This window comes from Megalops cyprinoides, chromosome 2 (genome assembly GCF_013368585.1).
Source record: "Megalops cyprinoides isolate fMegCyp1 chromosome 2, fMegCyp1.pri, whole genome shotgun sequence".
In the NCBI taxonomy this organism is placed as follows: domain Eukaryota; kingdom Metazoa; phylum Chordata; class Actinopteri; order Elopiformes; family Megalopidae; genus Megalops; species Megalops cyprinoides.
In genome coordinates this window covers 45,646,768-45,660,584 of record NC_050584.1, presented here as the reverse complement: position 1 = coordinate 45,660,584, position 13,817 = coordinate 45,646,768, and the positions used below count along the sequence as shown (strand labels likewise).

The following is a 13,817-nucleotide window of genomic DNA, read 5'->3' as shown; positions in this document are numbered from 1 at the left end:
TGGGTTAACGAGTTTAACAGTCTGCAGTCATTCTCACACTGGCTAGCCACACATCGAATATTTGCTTGTGGTTTGAAGCAACTATTCTTAGAATTACTTATTACTACTGCTACACTGCCGGCCATACTTACTGACTCGTAACCGAAAGGTTGCCGGTTCGATCCCCGCTGGGACACTGCTGCTGTACCCCTGGGCAAGGTACTTAACCCACAATTGCCTCAGTAAAATATCCAGCTGTATAAATGGATAACATTGTAAAGAACTGTAACCTATGTAAGTCGCTTTGGATAAAAGCGTCTGCTAAATGAGTAAATGTAAATGTAAATTAACCAATGAATTAATACAAGTATGTTTACCAGCGAGGTGCTTTAAAAATCTATCACACGAGTTAACCATTGTTGTCGACGTGTAACGCATATTAAACTGAAAATTCTCCACCATTTAATCCCAGTTCATGGATTGCTGTAGACAGACAGCTAAATCTTACCTAAACTGTTGAACCTATGTTGGTTTCTTCTACCATGCAACTTGTATGGTATCTATCTATCTGGCTAGGTAATTTAACCGTGTAGAGAGGCAGGCAACTCTCAGTCTTGCGGCACGCAAGGGATGTTTATGTTTTCCATGGATACGTCAGGACCCGGATTGAGGCAGCATGGCAATAATATGTGAGCAAACGTTAATTTAGCTAAATAGCAAGCCATGTCAGCGAAAATAAGTCAATCAACCTCGGCATTCACGAAGGTACGACTGGTGAATTCGAGTCACGCTATTTCGTCTGCGATGGGAGATGTAAGAGGTACAGTATAACTTTAAGTTATCTTACAACCGTAACTTGCAGGCAGATAACGCAAGGTAGTTATTGTAGCTAGGATAAGTAGCTGGCGAATTACTTCCTTCTCTAGCTCTATTTCATCTATCGTATTTGCACTGTTTGAAATGTAACATGCCTTAAATTATTCCGGAATGCATGCTTTCGTTTAAATTTTCCAGCTCCCATCTTGGAAACATTACTGGTTCACTTTCAAAGTAACATTGCCAGAGAAATGGCACTTTGAGCCTTGGGAAAAAATTGTGTCACGTGACCATAGATCAGCAATGCTACGGTTCGGTAATCACACGTTCAGTGAAAGAAGAAGAGAAGACTATTAGTTAGAAAAGAAGAATGTACAGATGTTGAGAGCATGGTAATGGTCTGACAAAGTTTCCCATTCATGTTTACTTAGTGAGCTGTTAACTTACATGTGCGTTTCATCAGTTTCAGCAGAACTCCCGCAGCCCAGAGAGAAGTGTGTTGCTGTGGAGCGGCCTAAACTGGAGCTTGTGTCATTACACAGTGACTTAATTCCAGATGAGCTCCTGACTACACTTGTTTCTACTGTCTGTCCCCTGGAGAGACCCCTGCAGGGCCAAAAAATCACCAAGACACCTAAAGATTTCAAGGTTAGTGCTGACATATCACCGCATGGTGCATCACAATATTATACAAAAATACACCTCTTGCAAAGGCAACTCCCCTCTTAAAAGCTTGGTGGGTTTCTTAGGGTCTCTGTGATGCTGTAATTTCCCAGTTGTAAATATGCTTAGACACAAGGGTCCTGGATCAGTATCTCAGTAAAGTAACTTAGTTTAGCTTGAATAAATTCCCAGCTATTCGGACCCCATACCCTTGTAGGACTAGTGGTGCCATTTTCAGTTTTCTTGTTCTAAAGACAATGACATTGTCTTTTAGACATTGCCCTCTGATTATCTGCAACAGGTCCATGGGATGCGCAGCACAGACGCAGTATGGCATCATCCTGTTGGCCGCAAGAAATACAAGCACCTTCTGGACCAGCCCACTTCACTGACTGGAGCTGGCAGGTATCGACTGTAATGTCTATAGGCAGTGTTTAAATACATAACAAGCAGAAATTGCACCTTTTGTTACAAATCCAGTTTTGTCAGATATCATTCATTTGTTTATTTTGGATAGAATCTTGTATTGCTCTTTGGTTCCTATTTTATATCTATTTCTTGTGAGTCTGAGGTTGAAATTAATTTAAGGGTGAATTATATGTAAAAAATTAAAAAGCACAAATTCCATTTTCAGAGGGGAATATTGGCAAAGCAAGGCATTGAAACGTGTTTGACATTTTTGGAAGACAACTCCCTTAAACTCTCAGCCGTATTTGCTTTTAATTATCCATGCCCCACACATGATGATATTTTTGGTTAACATTGATGTAACATATAGTGTTTTTCATTCATCTGGTTGAATCATAACCATAAGGTCTCATAACATTTTACAAGGTCTAATCTTCATATTTTCAGTAAGGTGCTAAACATAATTCTAGAGTAAAAAGTAAGTCATTTCTGAAGTCAATGATATGGTAGGTTTTTTCCTTTTTATGTGGTTATATTTTGAAGGGCAAAATTGGAATTAATGAATGAATGCATTTTGTGTGCGTCCTGAATGTATATGTACTTGTGTCTAATGGCAGTGTTTAAGGAAGTGTGAATGTCTGAATGTGATGTTTGCATGCACAGGGACATCTCCTTCCTGTGTGATGCCATGGTCTCTCAGAGGGCCAGGACGCCCCTTCCGCCTGTGACAGACAGAGGTAGCACCCACTCCCAGGACACCCACAAGGCAAGCAGCGAAGGGCAAAGCCTCCCTCACAGAATACCCTCTGGATGACACAGCATCACAACATTAATCAGCACCTCTTTTCTAACCTCACCTCTGATTCACCTCTGATTCTAAGAAAATAAATCACAGGGAATGTGTTTAGCTGTATGAACTCTGCATTTATAATCCAGCCTGGGAAGGGCCATTGACTTTGTATGTGCTTTGTACCTACAATACCAGTCAAGAGTTCGGACACACCTAGTTAAGATAATATGAAACATGCATGCAAAGACATTTTGATCTAAAGACTTATGCTTAAATGCTTGAAATTTGTTTCTTATACAAATATAAATAGTTGATGCTTGTGTGTGAATTTTTTCTAAATAACATATTTTTTGGCTACTTTGAAGAATCTAAACCCTGCTATGAGTAGTTGTGTCCAAACTTTTGACTAGTACTTTATATGTCCAACTGTAAATTTTTCCTCGGAGTTCATGTTAATCACTTGTGGGATGGAAAGAACTGGCTCTGCTTTTGTATTTTGTTTTCATGAATGTGTGAATTTTTGACGACTGTGGCTGAGAGTTAGTCATTGGTTGAATCTTGAGTCCTCTTGGTATTGGATGAAATGAATTGGCACTGCTGGTCCAGGCAGATGTTGTTAAAATTCACATCTGATGTTTATCCCTCAGGACGTGAGTCTGAAGGAGAGCCTGATCCCTGAGGAGTTTCATATAGTGAAGAACAGAGGGGTGGTGGGCCTGAACTGCTATGAAGAGTGAGTTGAAACAGCACAGTAAAACCAGCCCTAATCTATCAAATACGCTAATTTTGTTCATTTAAATGAAAGATTTTTCCCCTCTCTTGCACTCTTTAAATGTTTCTGTTTTCATGATTAGTTGGTTTTCATGTACACTCTGTCTCATTTCAGCAAATACACAGTACTACTGGAAGACGAGGAGCAGAGGCTTAGAGTATTCCCATCGATGTGAGTAGACATGTCAGTCAGATGCAGATTAGAAATATCCACAAACTGGGGAAAATAGATTGTTTCAAGAGAGGGAGTTGTGAAAATGCCCTGAAGGTATGGTTATTGATATTGCTGCTGTGAAGATTTTTGTTGCTGAAGTTGCTGTTATTACTCATGTTGATGACGGGAATTACATTGCCAAAGCAGTTGGAAATGACCCACATTGCAGACAAGAATGTGAATGTTAACAAACAATAGGATGTCCTGGGAATTGTCAGGATGCCCAGCAGCCGACTGGAGGCTGTGCAGCTGATGAAGGTGATGGACGAGATGCTGGACAAAGCAGGGGTCAATCAAGAGTTCACAGAGCTGAAGGAGCTCTCCCAGGTTAGCTGCTACTCTTTATTTAGTAATGATTCACGTCCTGGTGTCATTAGAGATGTAAGCTTTGTGTACGTCTCCCTACCTGCTAATGTTAAAGAAGGCCAACATTTCTGTACATTTCTAGCAAGACATACATTTTTGGCAGTGTGTAAAAAAAATATGTGCATGTTTATGTATTATAAATCAGTGTATTCAATATAGTTACAGTTTTTCAGTCATTGGTTTTTCTCAAAGACACACACCCAATTTCAGGTGAAGTTGATCAAATGAGATCTGATGAATTGATGTATTTATATTTAGATGGAGGGTCTGCTAGAGCTGGTGCGGGTGGAGCAGAACATTTACAACGCCATCTTCCACGAGCTTATCCGGCAGGTCAGCGTGCAGTGCGCAGAGAGAGGCCAGCTGCTGGCCAAGCTCAGGTCAGCGGGGCTGTAGAGGTGCAGGGGCGGCAGGGCCCATACCGGCCGATGGGGTGTATCCCGTGCATTGTAACGGTGCCGGTGCGCTTTGCTGCAGGCGCAGGTACGCGGCCCTGCTGGAACGCATCCCCCAACAGCTGAAGGGGCTCCACACGGAGACGCTGGCGCAGCGGGCCCTGGACCGACGCCTCACAGAGGAGATCGTCTGCCTCAAGGGCACAATCACCCAGCTCAACACGTGAGGCAGGATTGGTGTGCCTCTGTATGCGTGCGTGTGTGTGTGTGTGTGTGTGTGTGTGTGCGTGCGTGAGTGCGTGCATGCCTGTGTGTGTCTGTGTGTGCATGCACGTGTGCAAGTGTGTGTGCGTGTGTCTGTGCATGTGTCTGTGTGTATGTGAGGGCCAATGTGCCAGCTGGGGGAGTTAGTATAGAAAAGATGAAGAAATCAAATAAAATTACTAGAAGAAATACAGGATTCACATTATACGTAGCTAGATTGTTAAATCAATAAATATGTATATGTATACAGAGAGGAGAGAGACAGTCTGTGCTCCAGCTGTGTTCTTGTTGTGGTTGCTTTTTTGTGCCATTTAATGTAAGTATCCTCCCTTGTCCTTATTAGAGCATCTGTCGAGTAGCTTAGTAATAATCATAATTATAACAGTCATGTAGAGAGTGAAATCAGTTGCCTTCCTCCTCACCCTGTTTTTGCATTTTCTTCCTGTCTGTGCCTGTTGACATGTGTGTTTCAGGGAGCTGGGGCAGATGAAGGATCTTAATGACCGTGTGTCCAGGCAGGCGGAGAAAGCACAGGAGGAGCTGGCGAAGGCCCTGGAGCAGTCCCGCAGGAACTCAGAGTAAGGCGCTGAGGATCATGGGTAGACATCTGTAGAGGCAGCATTTGCTGTCTGTGTAAACCCTCTGAACTGAGCTTTAGCATGAAGGTGGAACACAGCCATCTCAGAAACTACATAAAGGAAGGTGATAAGAATGCCAATGGTTATATAGAGAACAGGAAATAAACGCAGTGACCTCCTGTCTCCTGAAGCTTGGTGGGGGAGTACCGTGAGCTATATGAGATGCAGAGACAGCGGCTGGAGGGGCAGGTGGCCAGGCTGACCGATGAAAGAGATCGCTGGAGCAAAGTCACGTACAGTCTGGCTCTCAAGGTAGGCTGGCTGTCACCCCACACAGTCATTTCCATGTGCGTACATGTACATGCAACCAATGCTTCAATTCCACCAGCCTAGTGTCAGCCATAGCCCCTCGGGGCCCTACTGCTTTATCGTGGAGAGAAGTTCACCATTTTCATGGATGATTTTTATAGCTGTGTCACTTATTCATTCCTAGTTTTTGTACCATTATGTTTTTTTAAGTGAAATTTTTCTTACATTTATGATAAAAACATCAAAAGTAAAATTTAATTTGTAATTCTGATTTATTTGTCAATTAGTTGACTTTAGACTTTACCAAACCCAGGGCAATTCCTCAACTTTGCATGATATGGCTGCTAGCACACAGATCAGAGAGCAGGTTTACAATGCTGAAGTCGGTGGAGACAAAGCATTTGGCTCTTTGTCATTCCCAGGTGATCAAAGCAAACAGCCTCCAGCTGGCCGGCAGGCTTCACGTCAGTGAGCAGGCCTGGACCAAAACCGCAAAGCGCTTCACTGCCCTCCTGACATCCAAAGTAAGACCTCACCTTTATAGAATCCTGAACGCATGAGTTGAGTAAACCTTGTTTGTGATGCACTTCTCACATTGAGCTCCATGTTTAAGGCCTGTAATGTCCAGTCAGTAAAATGTAGGTGGTTTGCCTCATGTGTCCTCCCTCCAGGATACAGAGGACCTGAGCCGCATTGTGAAGCTGACGGACCAGTGGAAGGAGGTGGTGGCTGGCTTCGTACAGAGGCTCAACAAACACGAGCGCAGCCAGTGTGAAGAGATCAAGGGGGTCCAAGCTGGCATTGCCCAGTGGCAGGAGCTCTGTGGAACCAGTATCAAGTGAGTGGGGCAGAACAGACTTACTAAAAATTGTTACTCAGAAATGACTGAAGTAATTCTATGGCAAATTTACCTTACAGGTTTGTTTTGTTCTGTTTTAATTTATTATTTCATTTACATTTATTCATTTGGCAGACGCTTTTATCCAAAGCGACTTACATAGGTTGCAGTTCTTTACAAAGTTATCCATTTATACAGGTGGATATTTACTGAGACAATTGTGGGTTAAGTACCTTGCCCAAGGGTACAGCAGCAGCGGCCCAGCGGGGATCGAACCGGCGACCTTTCGGTTACGAGTCCTGCTCCTTAACCACTATGCTACACTGCCGCCACACATTTCATCAGTATCTGTCAGTATCATCAGTGTCTGTCTCATTTCTTTTGGTGTTTTTTCTTTATTTTTTTATTTGTTTTTTTGTAGCAGCCCAGATGGGAAATTTGAAAAAGAGTCAGAGGACAAGTTGTTTGTTGACTTGAAACACTGGGCAGCGGTAAGGGGCCTTTTGTATTAAATTTTAATCCTAATCATTCATACAGTTCTATATTATGCTTTTCTGTAAAGTTAAACATAAAATTTTGCTTACACGCGAATCCCACTTCTGTACTCCACCTAATGCCATGAGGTATTTCCCTAATTTTTTCTGTAACCTGTAAGTGATGTAAGCTCACCTTGAGGCCTTTCACATACACCATCAGCATTCAGATGTACCTCCATTTATGTTCAGAATGTGGAGACTGGGGCTAATCCCATGCAAATCAGAGGCCTACAGTTGCTAGCCCTCTAGCAACTGTAGGCCTAGAGAGCCCCAGAAGGGGTTGGCAGGTAACTCTTGTAGAATACATATTCTGGATAGTAAAGGGAAGTACTGTAATACACAGTCACGGTAAGTATGAAGTTAGAATGACCAAGAGCCCACAGTAACAGCAGCAGTATATGTTCTCTCTGGCACCCTGTGGCTCGTCAGGTGCTTATGGCACGCCTCTTCTCCATGTGGTGTTCGCTGTCCTGATTCACTGTGGGATTTGTGATGAGAAACAGTCGTTACTGGTGTGTGAGTGTATCAGTAGGTTGCCTTCACCACCCCAGTACTCCCATGTGAGTGCAGAGGATGTCAAAGCGAAACAAGACTAATGTGCAAATGGCATTTCCAGAATGGGGTTAAAAAAAAACAAAAATTTAAAAAATTAAAAATGTTATTTTTTATTTTAGAAGATGTAGATAACTGCTTGAAACGTTGCCAGGATATTGTGGGTTATTTTAAACCAACTCAACCATTAATAATGGTGTTATATATTTATAACATATTTGTATATTGCACACTATCAAAACATCCCACAGTTCCTCAGATTTACCACTGTATGTGTGGAGTTGTACTGTGGGGCAGTAACAGCATCCTGACAGTGTAGATAAAGGAAAAAAGAGCTGATTTGACTGAGATTCCTCTGTTTTTGTGTTTTGGCACTTCTGTTTTTCAACATGATAAGTGATTCATTGGAATCTGTTTCAGTAGAATTCAACAGAAACTGAAATTCAGCACAGGTTCAACGTCATATATATCTCCAGAGAAGAAATTAAATAGCATTTAACTAATGTGAACCAACTTTGTTTATCAGAAGGAACTAGGCTAGACTTGCCATATGTGAAAGGCCTCATAAACACTAAGTTGTGCTGTATGTAAAAAAAAAAAAAAAAAGATATACTCTTTAAATGCAGTTTAAGATTCTGAGCAGTGTGAAATTGTGTTTTAATAATATGTGTGTTTCACATGTTTCAGTTCTGAAGTTATATTCCCTTTGTTAATGTTAGATACCTTTTTTAAATTTTCACATGACTTGCTTGTATTTGCCTCACACCTTCAGATGCTGACCGTGCAGTGTGAGCGCTATGGGGGCGAGGACCTTCTTTCCTGCCAGGAGACCCTCAACCTGCTCTCACAGCTGCAGGAGGACTGGGTGGACACTGCCCTGGGGCTCTTCAGGAGACACCCTAGAGCGGACGGGGAGCCCCCCAAGGGCCAGGAGAGCATGCGGGAGCTGAGCGGGGCCGTCTCTGAGCTCCACAGGCAGCTGGGGACCCGTGTTACTGGGGAGAGCGGTGAGGGGGGAGCGGGGCAACACCACCAGCACACAGCCAGCAAGCAGTCATCCCTCTCATTACATTGCATTACATGCATTTAGCAGTCGCACTTATCCAGAGCAACTTTCAGCACAACAGAAGTGTATCCATTCAAGTTAAATGAGCAACAGTGTCAGACCAGACTAACAATACTTGCAGACCAGTGAATGTGAGCATACTCTTTCTCCTCTATCGCTGCAGCAGTGTAATCTATCTCCTCCTGCCATTCTAGGTGTCCACAAATTGCTGATCTCTCTGGTTGGGGCAATGGAACTGTGGGCCACCAGGCTTAAAGCTGTCAGCGGCCAGCCTGGGGGTCTCCCCCGTTACGATTGGCTGAAGCTGGAAAGGGACCTGGGCAGCTGGACAAAGCTGGCGGAGGAGTCCCTCCACCAAGTTTCAAGCACCCAGACAGACAGTGAGAGGGTGAAGCAGATACCACACGTCAGGTGGGGGAGATGTGAAAGCTGATGTAAGATGATTCTGTGTGTTTGTGTGTGTGGCAGTGTAGCATAGTGGTATGGAGCAGGACACATAACCGAAAGGTTGACGGTTCAATGCCCTGCTGGGGCACTACTGCTGTATCCTTGGACAAGGTACTTAACCCGTAATTGCCTTAGTAAATATCCAGCTGAATAAATGGATAACATGTAAAAATTGTAACCTATGTAAGTCGCTCTGGGTAAGAGCGTCAGCTAAATGCCAGAAATGTAATGTGTGTCACATATAACACCCCTCATGTTGTACTACTTAAATGTAATTTCTATCTTTTCTGTGTGTCCAAGGATTGAGATTCATGATGTTTTCACCATGATGCGCGAGTTCCTCTCCACGCAAGACACTTTCTTTGACTGTGAAAACCAAAGGCTGTGTGAGGAGGTACAGTACAGGTCGCTCTTACGCTGTGTGTGGTGAGTGCTGTGCATTAAATATTGTGTGTGTGTGTGTGTGTGTGTGTGATGGCAGGTAAGCTGCATCCACTCTGCCCTGACTCGCTGGATGGTGGATCTGCTTCTGCTGATGGTCCCAGACTGCAGTGATGACGAGGGGCCTCCTCTGCCTCCCGGCCTTGACAACAAAGCCCCTCATACCATCTCTCCCCAGAAGCTGGTCGAAGATGCAAATCACCTCACACAGAAACTGGACCACTTCTCTAAATACCTAATCAGGTGCGCTTCCTTGATCGGTTAAATGATTAAGTAATTAATGAAACCCAAATTCTTTTCCACATGAATTAAAGTGATATCCATCATAAATCAAGAGCTGAGTCTGAATGCTCTCCTTAAGGTAAGACATCAGGCCTCAGTGTTACCACCAGTTCTACAGTGTCTTCTCAGTGTGTGCCTCAAGGTTCTGATGGTGGTGGTAGTTCTCCATATGCAAAACCAGATTGCCTGGGTTCTTGCATTGGCCTGAAGCAACTGCCAAAAATTTGAATGCATTCAAAATGAGATGAGAACTCCTGAGTGGCTCATTGGTTCAGGTGTTTGCTTTGAATGCAAGTTGTGCTGTACAGTGTCTCAATGCTCTCAGGCAACCTGTGATTCATTTGGATGACATCAGCAGAGCAGTGCCTCTCTAATGAATGTCCACTCCACTGTAGTGTGCAGTGTGACTTGTAGTGTGAAAAATAGCCGTTCGCTGCGTGCAAGTGTATCAAAGGACTGCATTTGTTTCTCTTAATGGCTCCTGAGCAGATGCAGTGATCATCGCTGTGAGACGAGCCTAATATATAGTACCAGTTTGTCTTTATTTTTTTACCATTTTCAACATATTGGAATAATCATAAAAACATCAAAACTATTAAGTAACACAAATGGAATTATGCAGTGACCAAAAAATTGTTCAATAAATCAAAAACTATCTAATGTTTTAGATTCTTCAAAGGCAAAAAGTATTCTTAAAATTAAAATTTTTTGGAAAGAAATTTGTACATCAGCATCAACTTCACTATTTATACCTGGCCAAGAATCAAATTTCAAGCATTTAAGCATAAGTCTTTAGGTCAAAAAGTCTTTGAAAGCATGTTTCCCATCAGGTATGTCCAAAATTTTACTGTTACCGTATAATTGCTGATTTCAGAATAGGGTTGCATCAAGGGGGAAAAGTAAAAAAATAAATAAATTAGGTGAGACACCAGTGTGGATTGATGCTCTCTCTGTGCAGCTCCTGTCTGCCCATCATAGAGGGGAACATTCACAAGCACCAGGCACAGGACGAGTCTGAGAATGAGCTCTACGAGCTCAACAAGCTCCAGGTATTAAACCATCTGAAGCAACAATCTCTGGGTACCTCAGTATGCATTTGAGTTCTGACATTAAAGGGAGTTTCACCACGACTTCTTCATCAATGTTTTCGCCTGTGATTTTTGTGTGTGGTCATCAGCGGGAGAGTGGAGAGTGGAGGGAGGCCTGCCGTATCCTGCTGCTGGATGTGACGGGGTTTGAGGTCAGCGAGCAGGCGTCTGTGACTCTGGCCCCCGACGTTGTTCCCTCAGAGGAGGCCAGCGAGGAGTCACTGGTGAGGACGTCCTACTGCACTCCTGACCTCTGCCTCACAGCTCTGCACTACCTGTACCTGCAGCGTCACCCCATGGGCCCTCATGCCACTAACCTTTACACTGTGTGGAGAATTTTCATGAGGCCCAAGAGCCAAGGCCCAAGTGTCTGTCTCATGAAAGGTTGTCTACTTGTAGTCATAATGAAGTTATAGAAGGTATGTTTTGACACATGAAAAATGTGTGCATTAAAAGAAATGGTGGTCTTCATTTTTGGTGCTAGAGTTAACCACCAGGTTTCTGTTATTAGATAGACGAAGACACAGCGCCACCTTCGGATATAGAGGAGGAGGAGGAGGAGGAGGCGGCAGCGGCTGTCAGAGAGGTCAGTCAGAGTTTACACTCCTTAAGACGGGGAGCTAACTCTGATTAAGGGGTGAGCTAGGCTTTCCAGCAGTGCAATTTTGTCCTTCACACTAGGCTTTCTGTCTCCAGTGAACTATGGAAAAGAAATAAAGCATAATACAATCTTCACTACTTGTATTCCCAATTCACAGGCTCAACCATAACTGTAAACCCAAACTTAATGGCAGCGTTTATTTTCTGCCATTTTGCACAATCCCCTCTGCGCAGCGTGACAAATCACAGCAGTTCAGGCGGCAGGGCAGCGTGAAGTGTTATTCTCAGGATCAGATTAACTGTGTGTCTCTCTGCCTCTCGCTTACAGCATGTCGTCTGTGCGGTCAAAGCCATGCTTCAAATCAGGTGTTTGCGGTTTCTCTTTAGGGCGAGGAGGGGGAGAGCCCAGAGCCAGTGGGGAAGGACACAGAGGAATATTCCACCCTGACAGTGGAAGGTCATGGTGACGGCAACACAGAGAAGACAGCAGCAGAGGAAACTGTCCCTGCGTCTGTGTCTGGCTCCCCGTTTTATGCAGAGGTAGACTGCAAGCGCAGCAGAGGGGAGAAATATGGGAATGAAGAGAGGTGTTAAATCTGATTTGGAGAAAAGTACTGAAAAAAAATCTGATTCTCCCTCTGTCAGACTAGTAAGGCGGTGGTGAGATCTCAGACTCCTGATACCCAGAGGGCCTGGGCCACTGTGGAGACCCTTCAGCTACAGCTACTGTGAGGAGCTTTTTAGTCTTTTTACTCTTTTTGTAGTCGCATGTGTTGCGGGTCTTCATACGTTGTATCTGGCTGAATGTGGGTCAGCTGGTGTGACCTGTGCATGAGTTTCTGTGACCCAATGTCCCTTCTTCCCGTCAGGGATGCAGAGAGTCGTGCCCAGAGCGCAGAGGAGCATGCCCTGTTAACCGAGGAGGCGCTGCAGGCTGCGCTGGAGAAGATCCGTGACTTAGAGCTGCAGCTGAAGGCCAGGGCCTCTCTGGAACAGAAGGGTGAGCCTGGCCTCTGTATGCAGCACAGAACAGCATCCAAAGTTGTTGGCTTTGCCATGTAGAAAGCAGGATATCACATGCTAATGTAAAGAAATGCACTCTCTGGCTCTAATCTTACTCCTACAGTACCAGTCAAAAGTGTGGAAACACCTGATTAAGATAACGGGAAACATTCATTCAAAGACATTTTGTTCTGAAGAGTTATGCTTAAATGCTTGAGTTTGTGTCTTAGACAAATAGGCATCAGCTCCACTATTTATATGTATGAATTTCTTTCCAAAAAAAGTAATTTTAATATATTTTTTGGCTGCTTTGAGGAATCTAAAATAGAAGAGAGTATTATTTTGTGTAACACGTTGTTGGTCACTGCATAATTCCAGTTGTGATATCTCATAGTTTTTATGTCTTTACTATTATTATAAAATGTGGAATGTGGAGGTGTGTCCAAACCTTTGACTGGTACTGTATGTCCTTTGTCTTCTGATGCACTGGAAAAAGTGTTAGTAGACAGCAGCCTGTATACAGTAACACCTGTACCAGCTCTGTAGATATCTGTCTATTGTGGAGCAAAAAGCAACAATACACGGTGCTTTGGATTTGATCTGAAGTTTCCAATATTCAAGGGTATTTCAGTTCCCCCACATGATCATGAAATTGTGTTTCAGAGAACAAAAAGTCAGCAGCCACACCTCCCAGGAAGGGTGTGCCTGTGGAACATAAAACAGTGGTTGAGAAACCGGAACCCAGCCCCAAGCAGCGCCAGCCAACCAAGAAACGCGGAATCCAGCAAGGCACTCCCCAAAATTCCCAGAGGTCAACCATGTGATTTACCTGAAGATGTACAGTGCTTTATGTGAAGAAACATTTTATTGCAAAACAAAAACACACAGTGTTGAAGTACGCATCTGTCTTGTGAAACAAACAGGAGATGAGTTTTAAAAAGAACAAACAGTATTTTAGAGGAATGCGAAGGATTTCCTTATACTCAGAATAAGACATGTCTAACTGTATTCCTTGCACTGTAATTTCATTTTGTCAGGAAATCTTTAAATCAGTTTTTCTTGTTAATTTCTTGTTAATATGGTTATGAGATTTTTCCTTTTTATAGTCACATCACTGCCTTATCATAGAGGATATCAATGACTGATCACATTGACTGTTTTGAAGTGAATGTATGAAAAGCATATATTGTCGATCAGTGGAAAACAATATAATGCTGTTTGCTGTGGATATTATCATTAAACAAAACTTTTTAGAACCACACATTTATTTTATGACTGAAGCAATGTGTCCATTGTGAATTTATAGATAATCATTACCCAGGTTACAGTTCATTACAGCTTTTTTTTATTTTATTTTGATAATGTGTGTTGTTGGTGTTTTGTCTCAGATGGTTTGTAGGTTGGTCAAGTTC

General features: G+C 43.2%; 1 protein-coding gene across 1 annotated transcript; it reads left to right on the top strand.

Annotated features, from left to right (window-relative positions):
• Positions 1-1,242: 1,242 nt before the first annotated feature.
• axdnd1 (axonemal dynein light chain domain containing 1) lies at positions 1,243-13,229 on the top strand. The gene is made up of 24 exons (XM_036519493.1): positions 1,243-1,443; positions 1,760-1,863; positions 2,530-2,632; positions 3,304-3,389; positions 3,543-3,599; positions 3,860-3,968; positions 4,266-4,387; positions 4,485-4,625; positions 5,140-5,244; positions 5,436-5,556; positions 5,976-6,077; positions 6,225-6,391; positions 6,813-6,882; positions 8,252-8,486; positions 8,740-8,956; positions 9,293-9,386; positions 9,474-9,676; positions 10,674-10,764; positions 10,893-11,027; positions 11,315-11,389; positions 11,791-11,930; positions 12,054-12,131; positions 12,273-12,403; positions 13,069-13,229. The coding sequence occupies exons 1-24, from the start codon at positions 1,243-1,245 to the stop codon at positions 13,227-13,229; spliced, it is 3,048 nt and encodes a 1,015-aa protein (XP_036375386.1).
• The last annotated feature ends 588 nt before the right edge of the window (positions 13,230-13,817 follow it).

Excerpts from the sequence above, each read along its gene's own strand:
- axdnd1 (XM_036519493.1), top strand. The coding sequence starts at position 1,243 with ATGTGCGTTTCATCAGTTTCAGCAGAACTCCCGCAGCCCAGAGAGAAG. Across the intron at positions 1,864-2,529 it reads TCACTGACTGGAGCTGGCAG|GGACATCTCCTTCCTGTGTG; the intron begins GTATCGACTGTA and ends TTGCATGCACAG. Across the intron at positions 4,388-4,484 it reads CAGCTGCTGGCCAAGCTCAG|GCGCAGGTACGCGGCCCTGC; the intron begins GTCAGCGGGGCT and ends GCTTTGCTGCAG.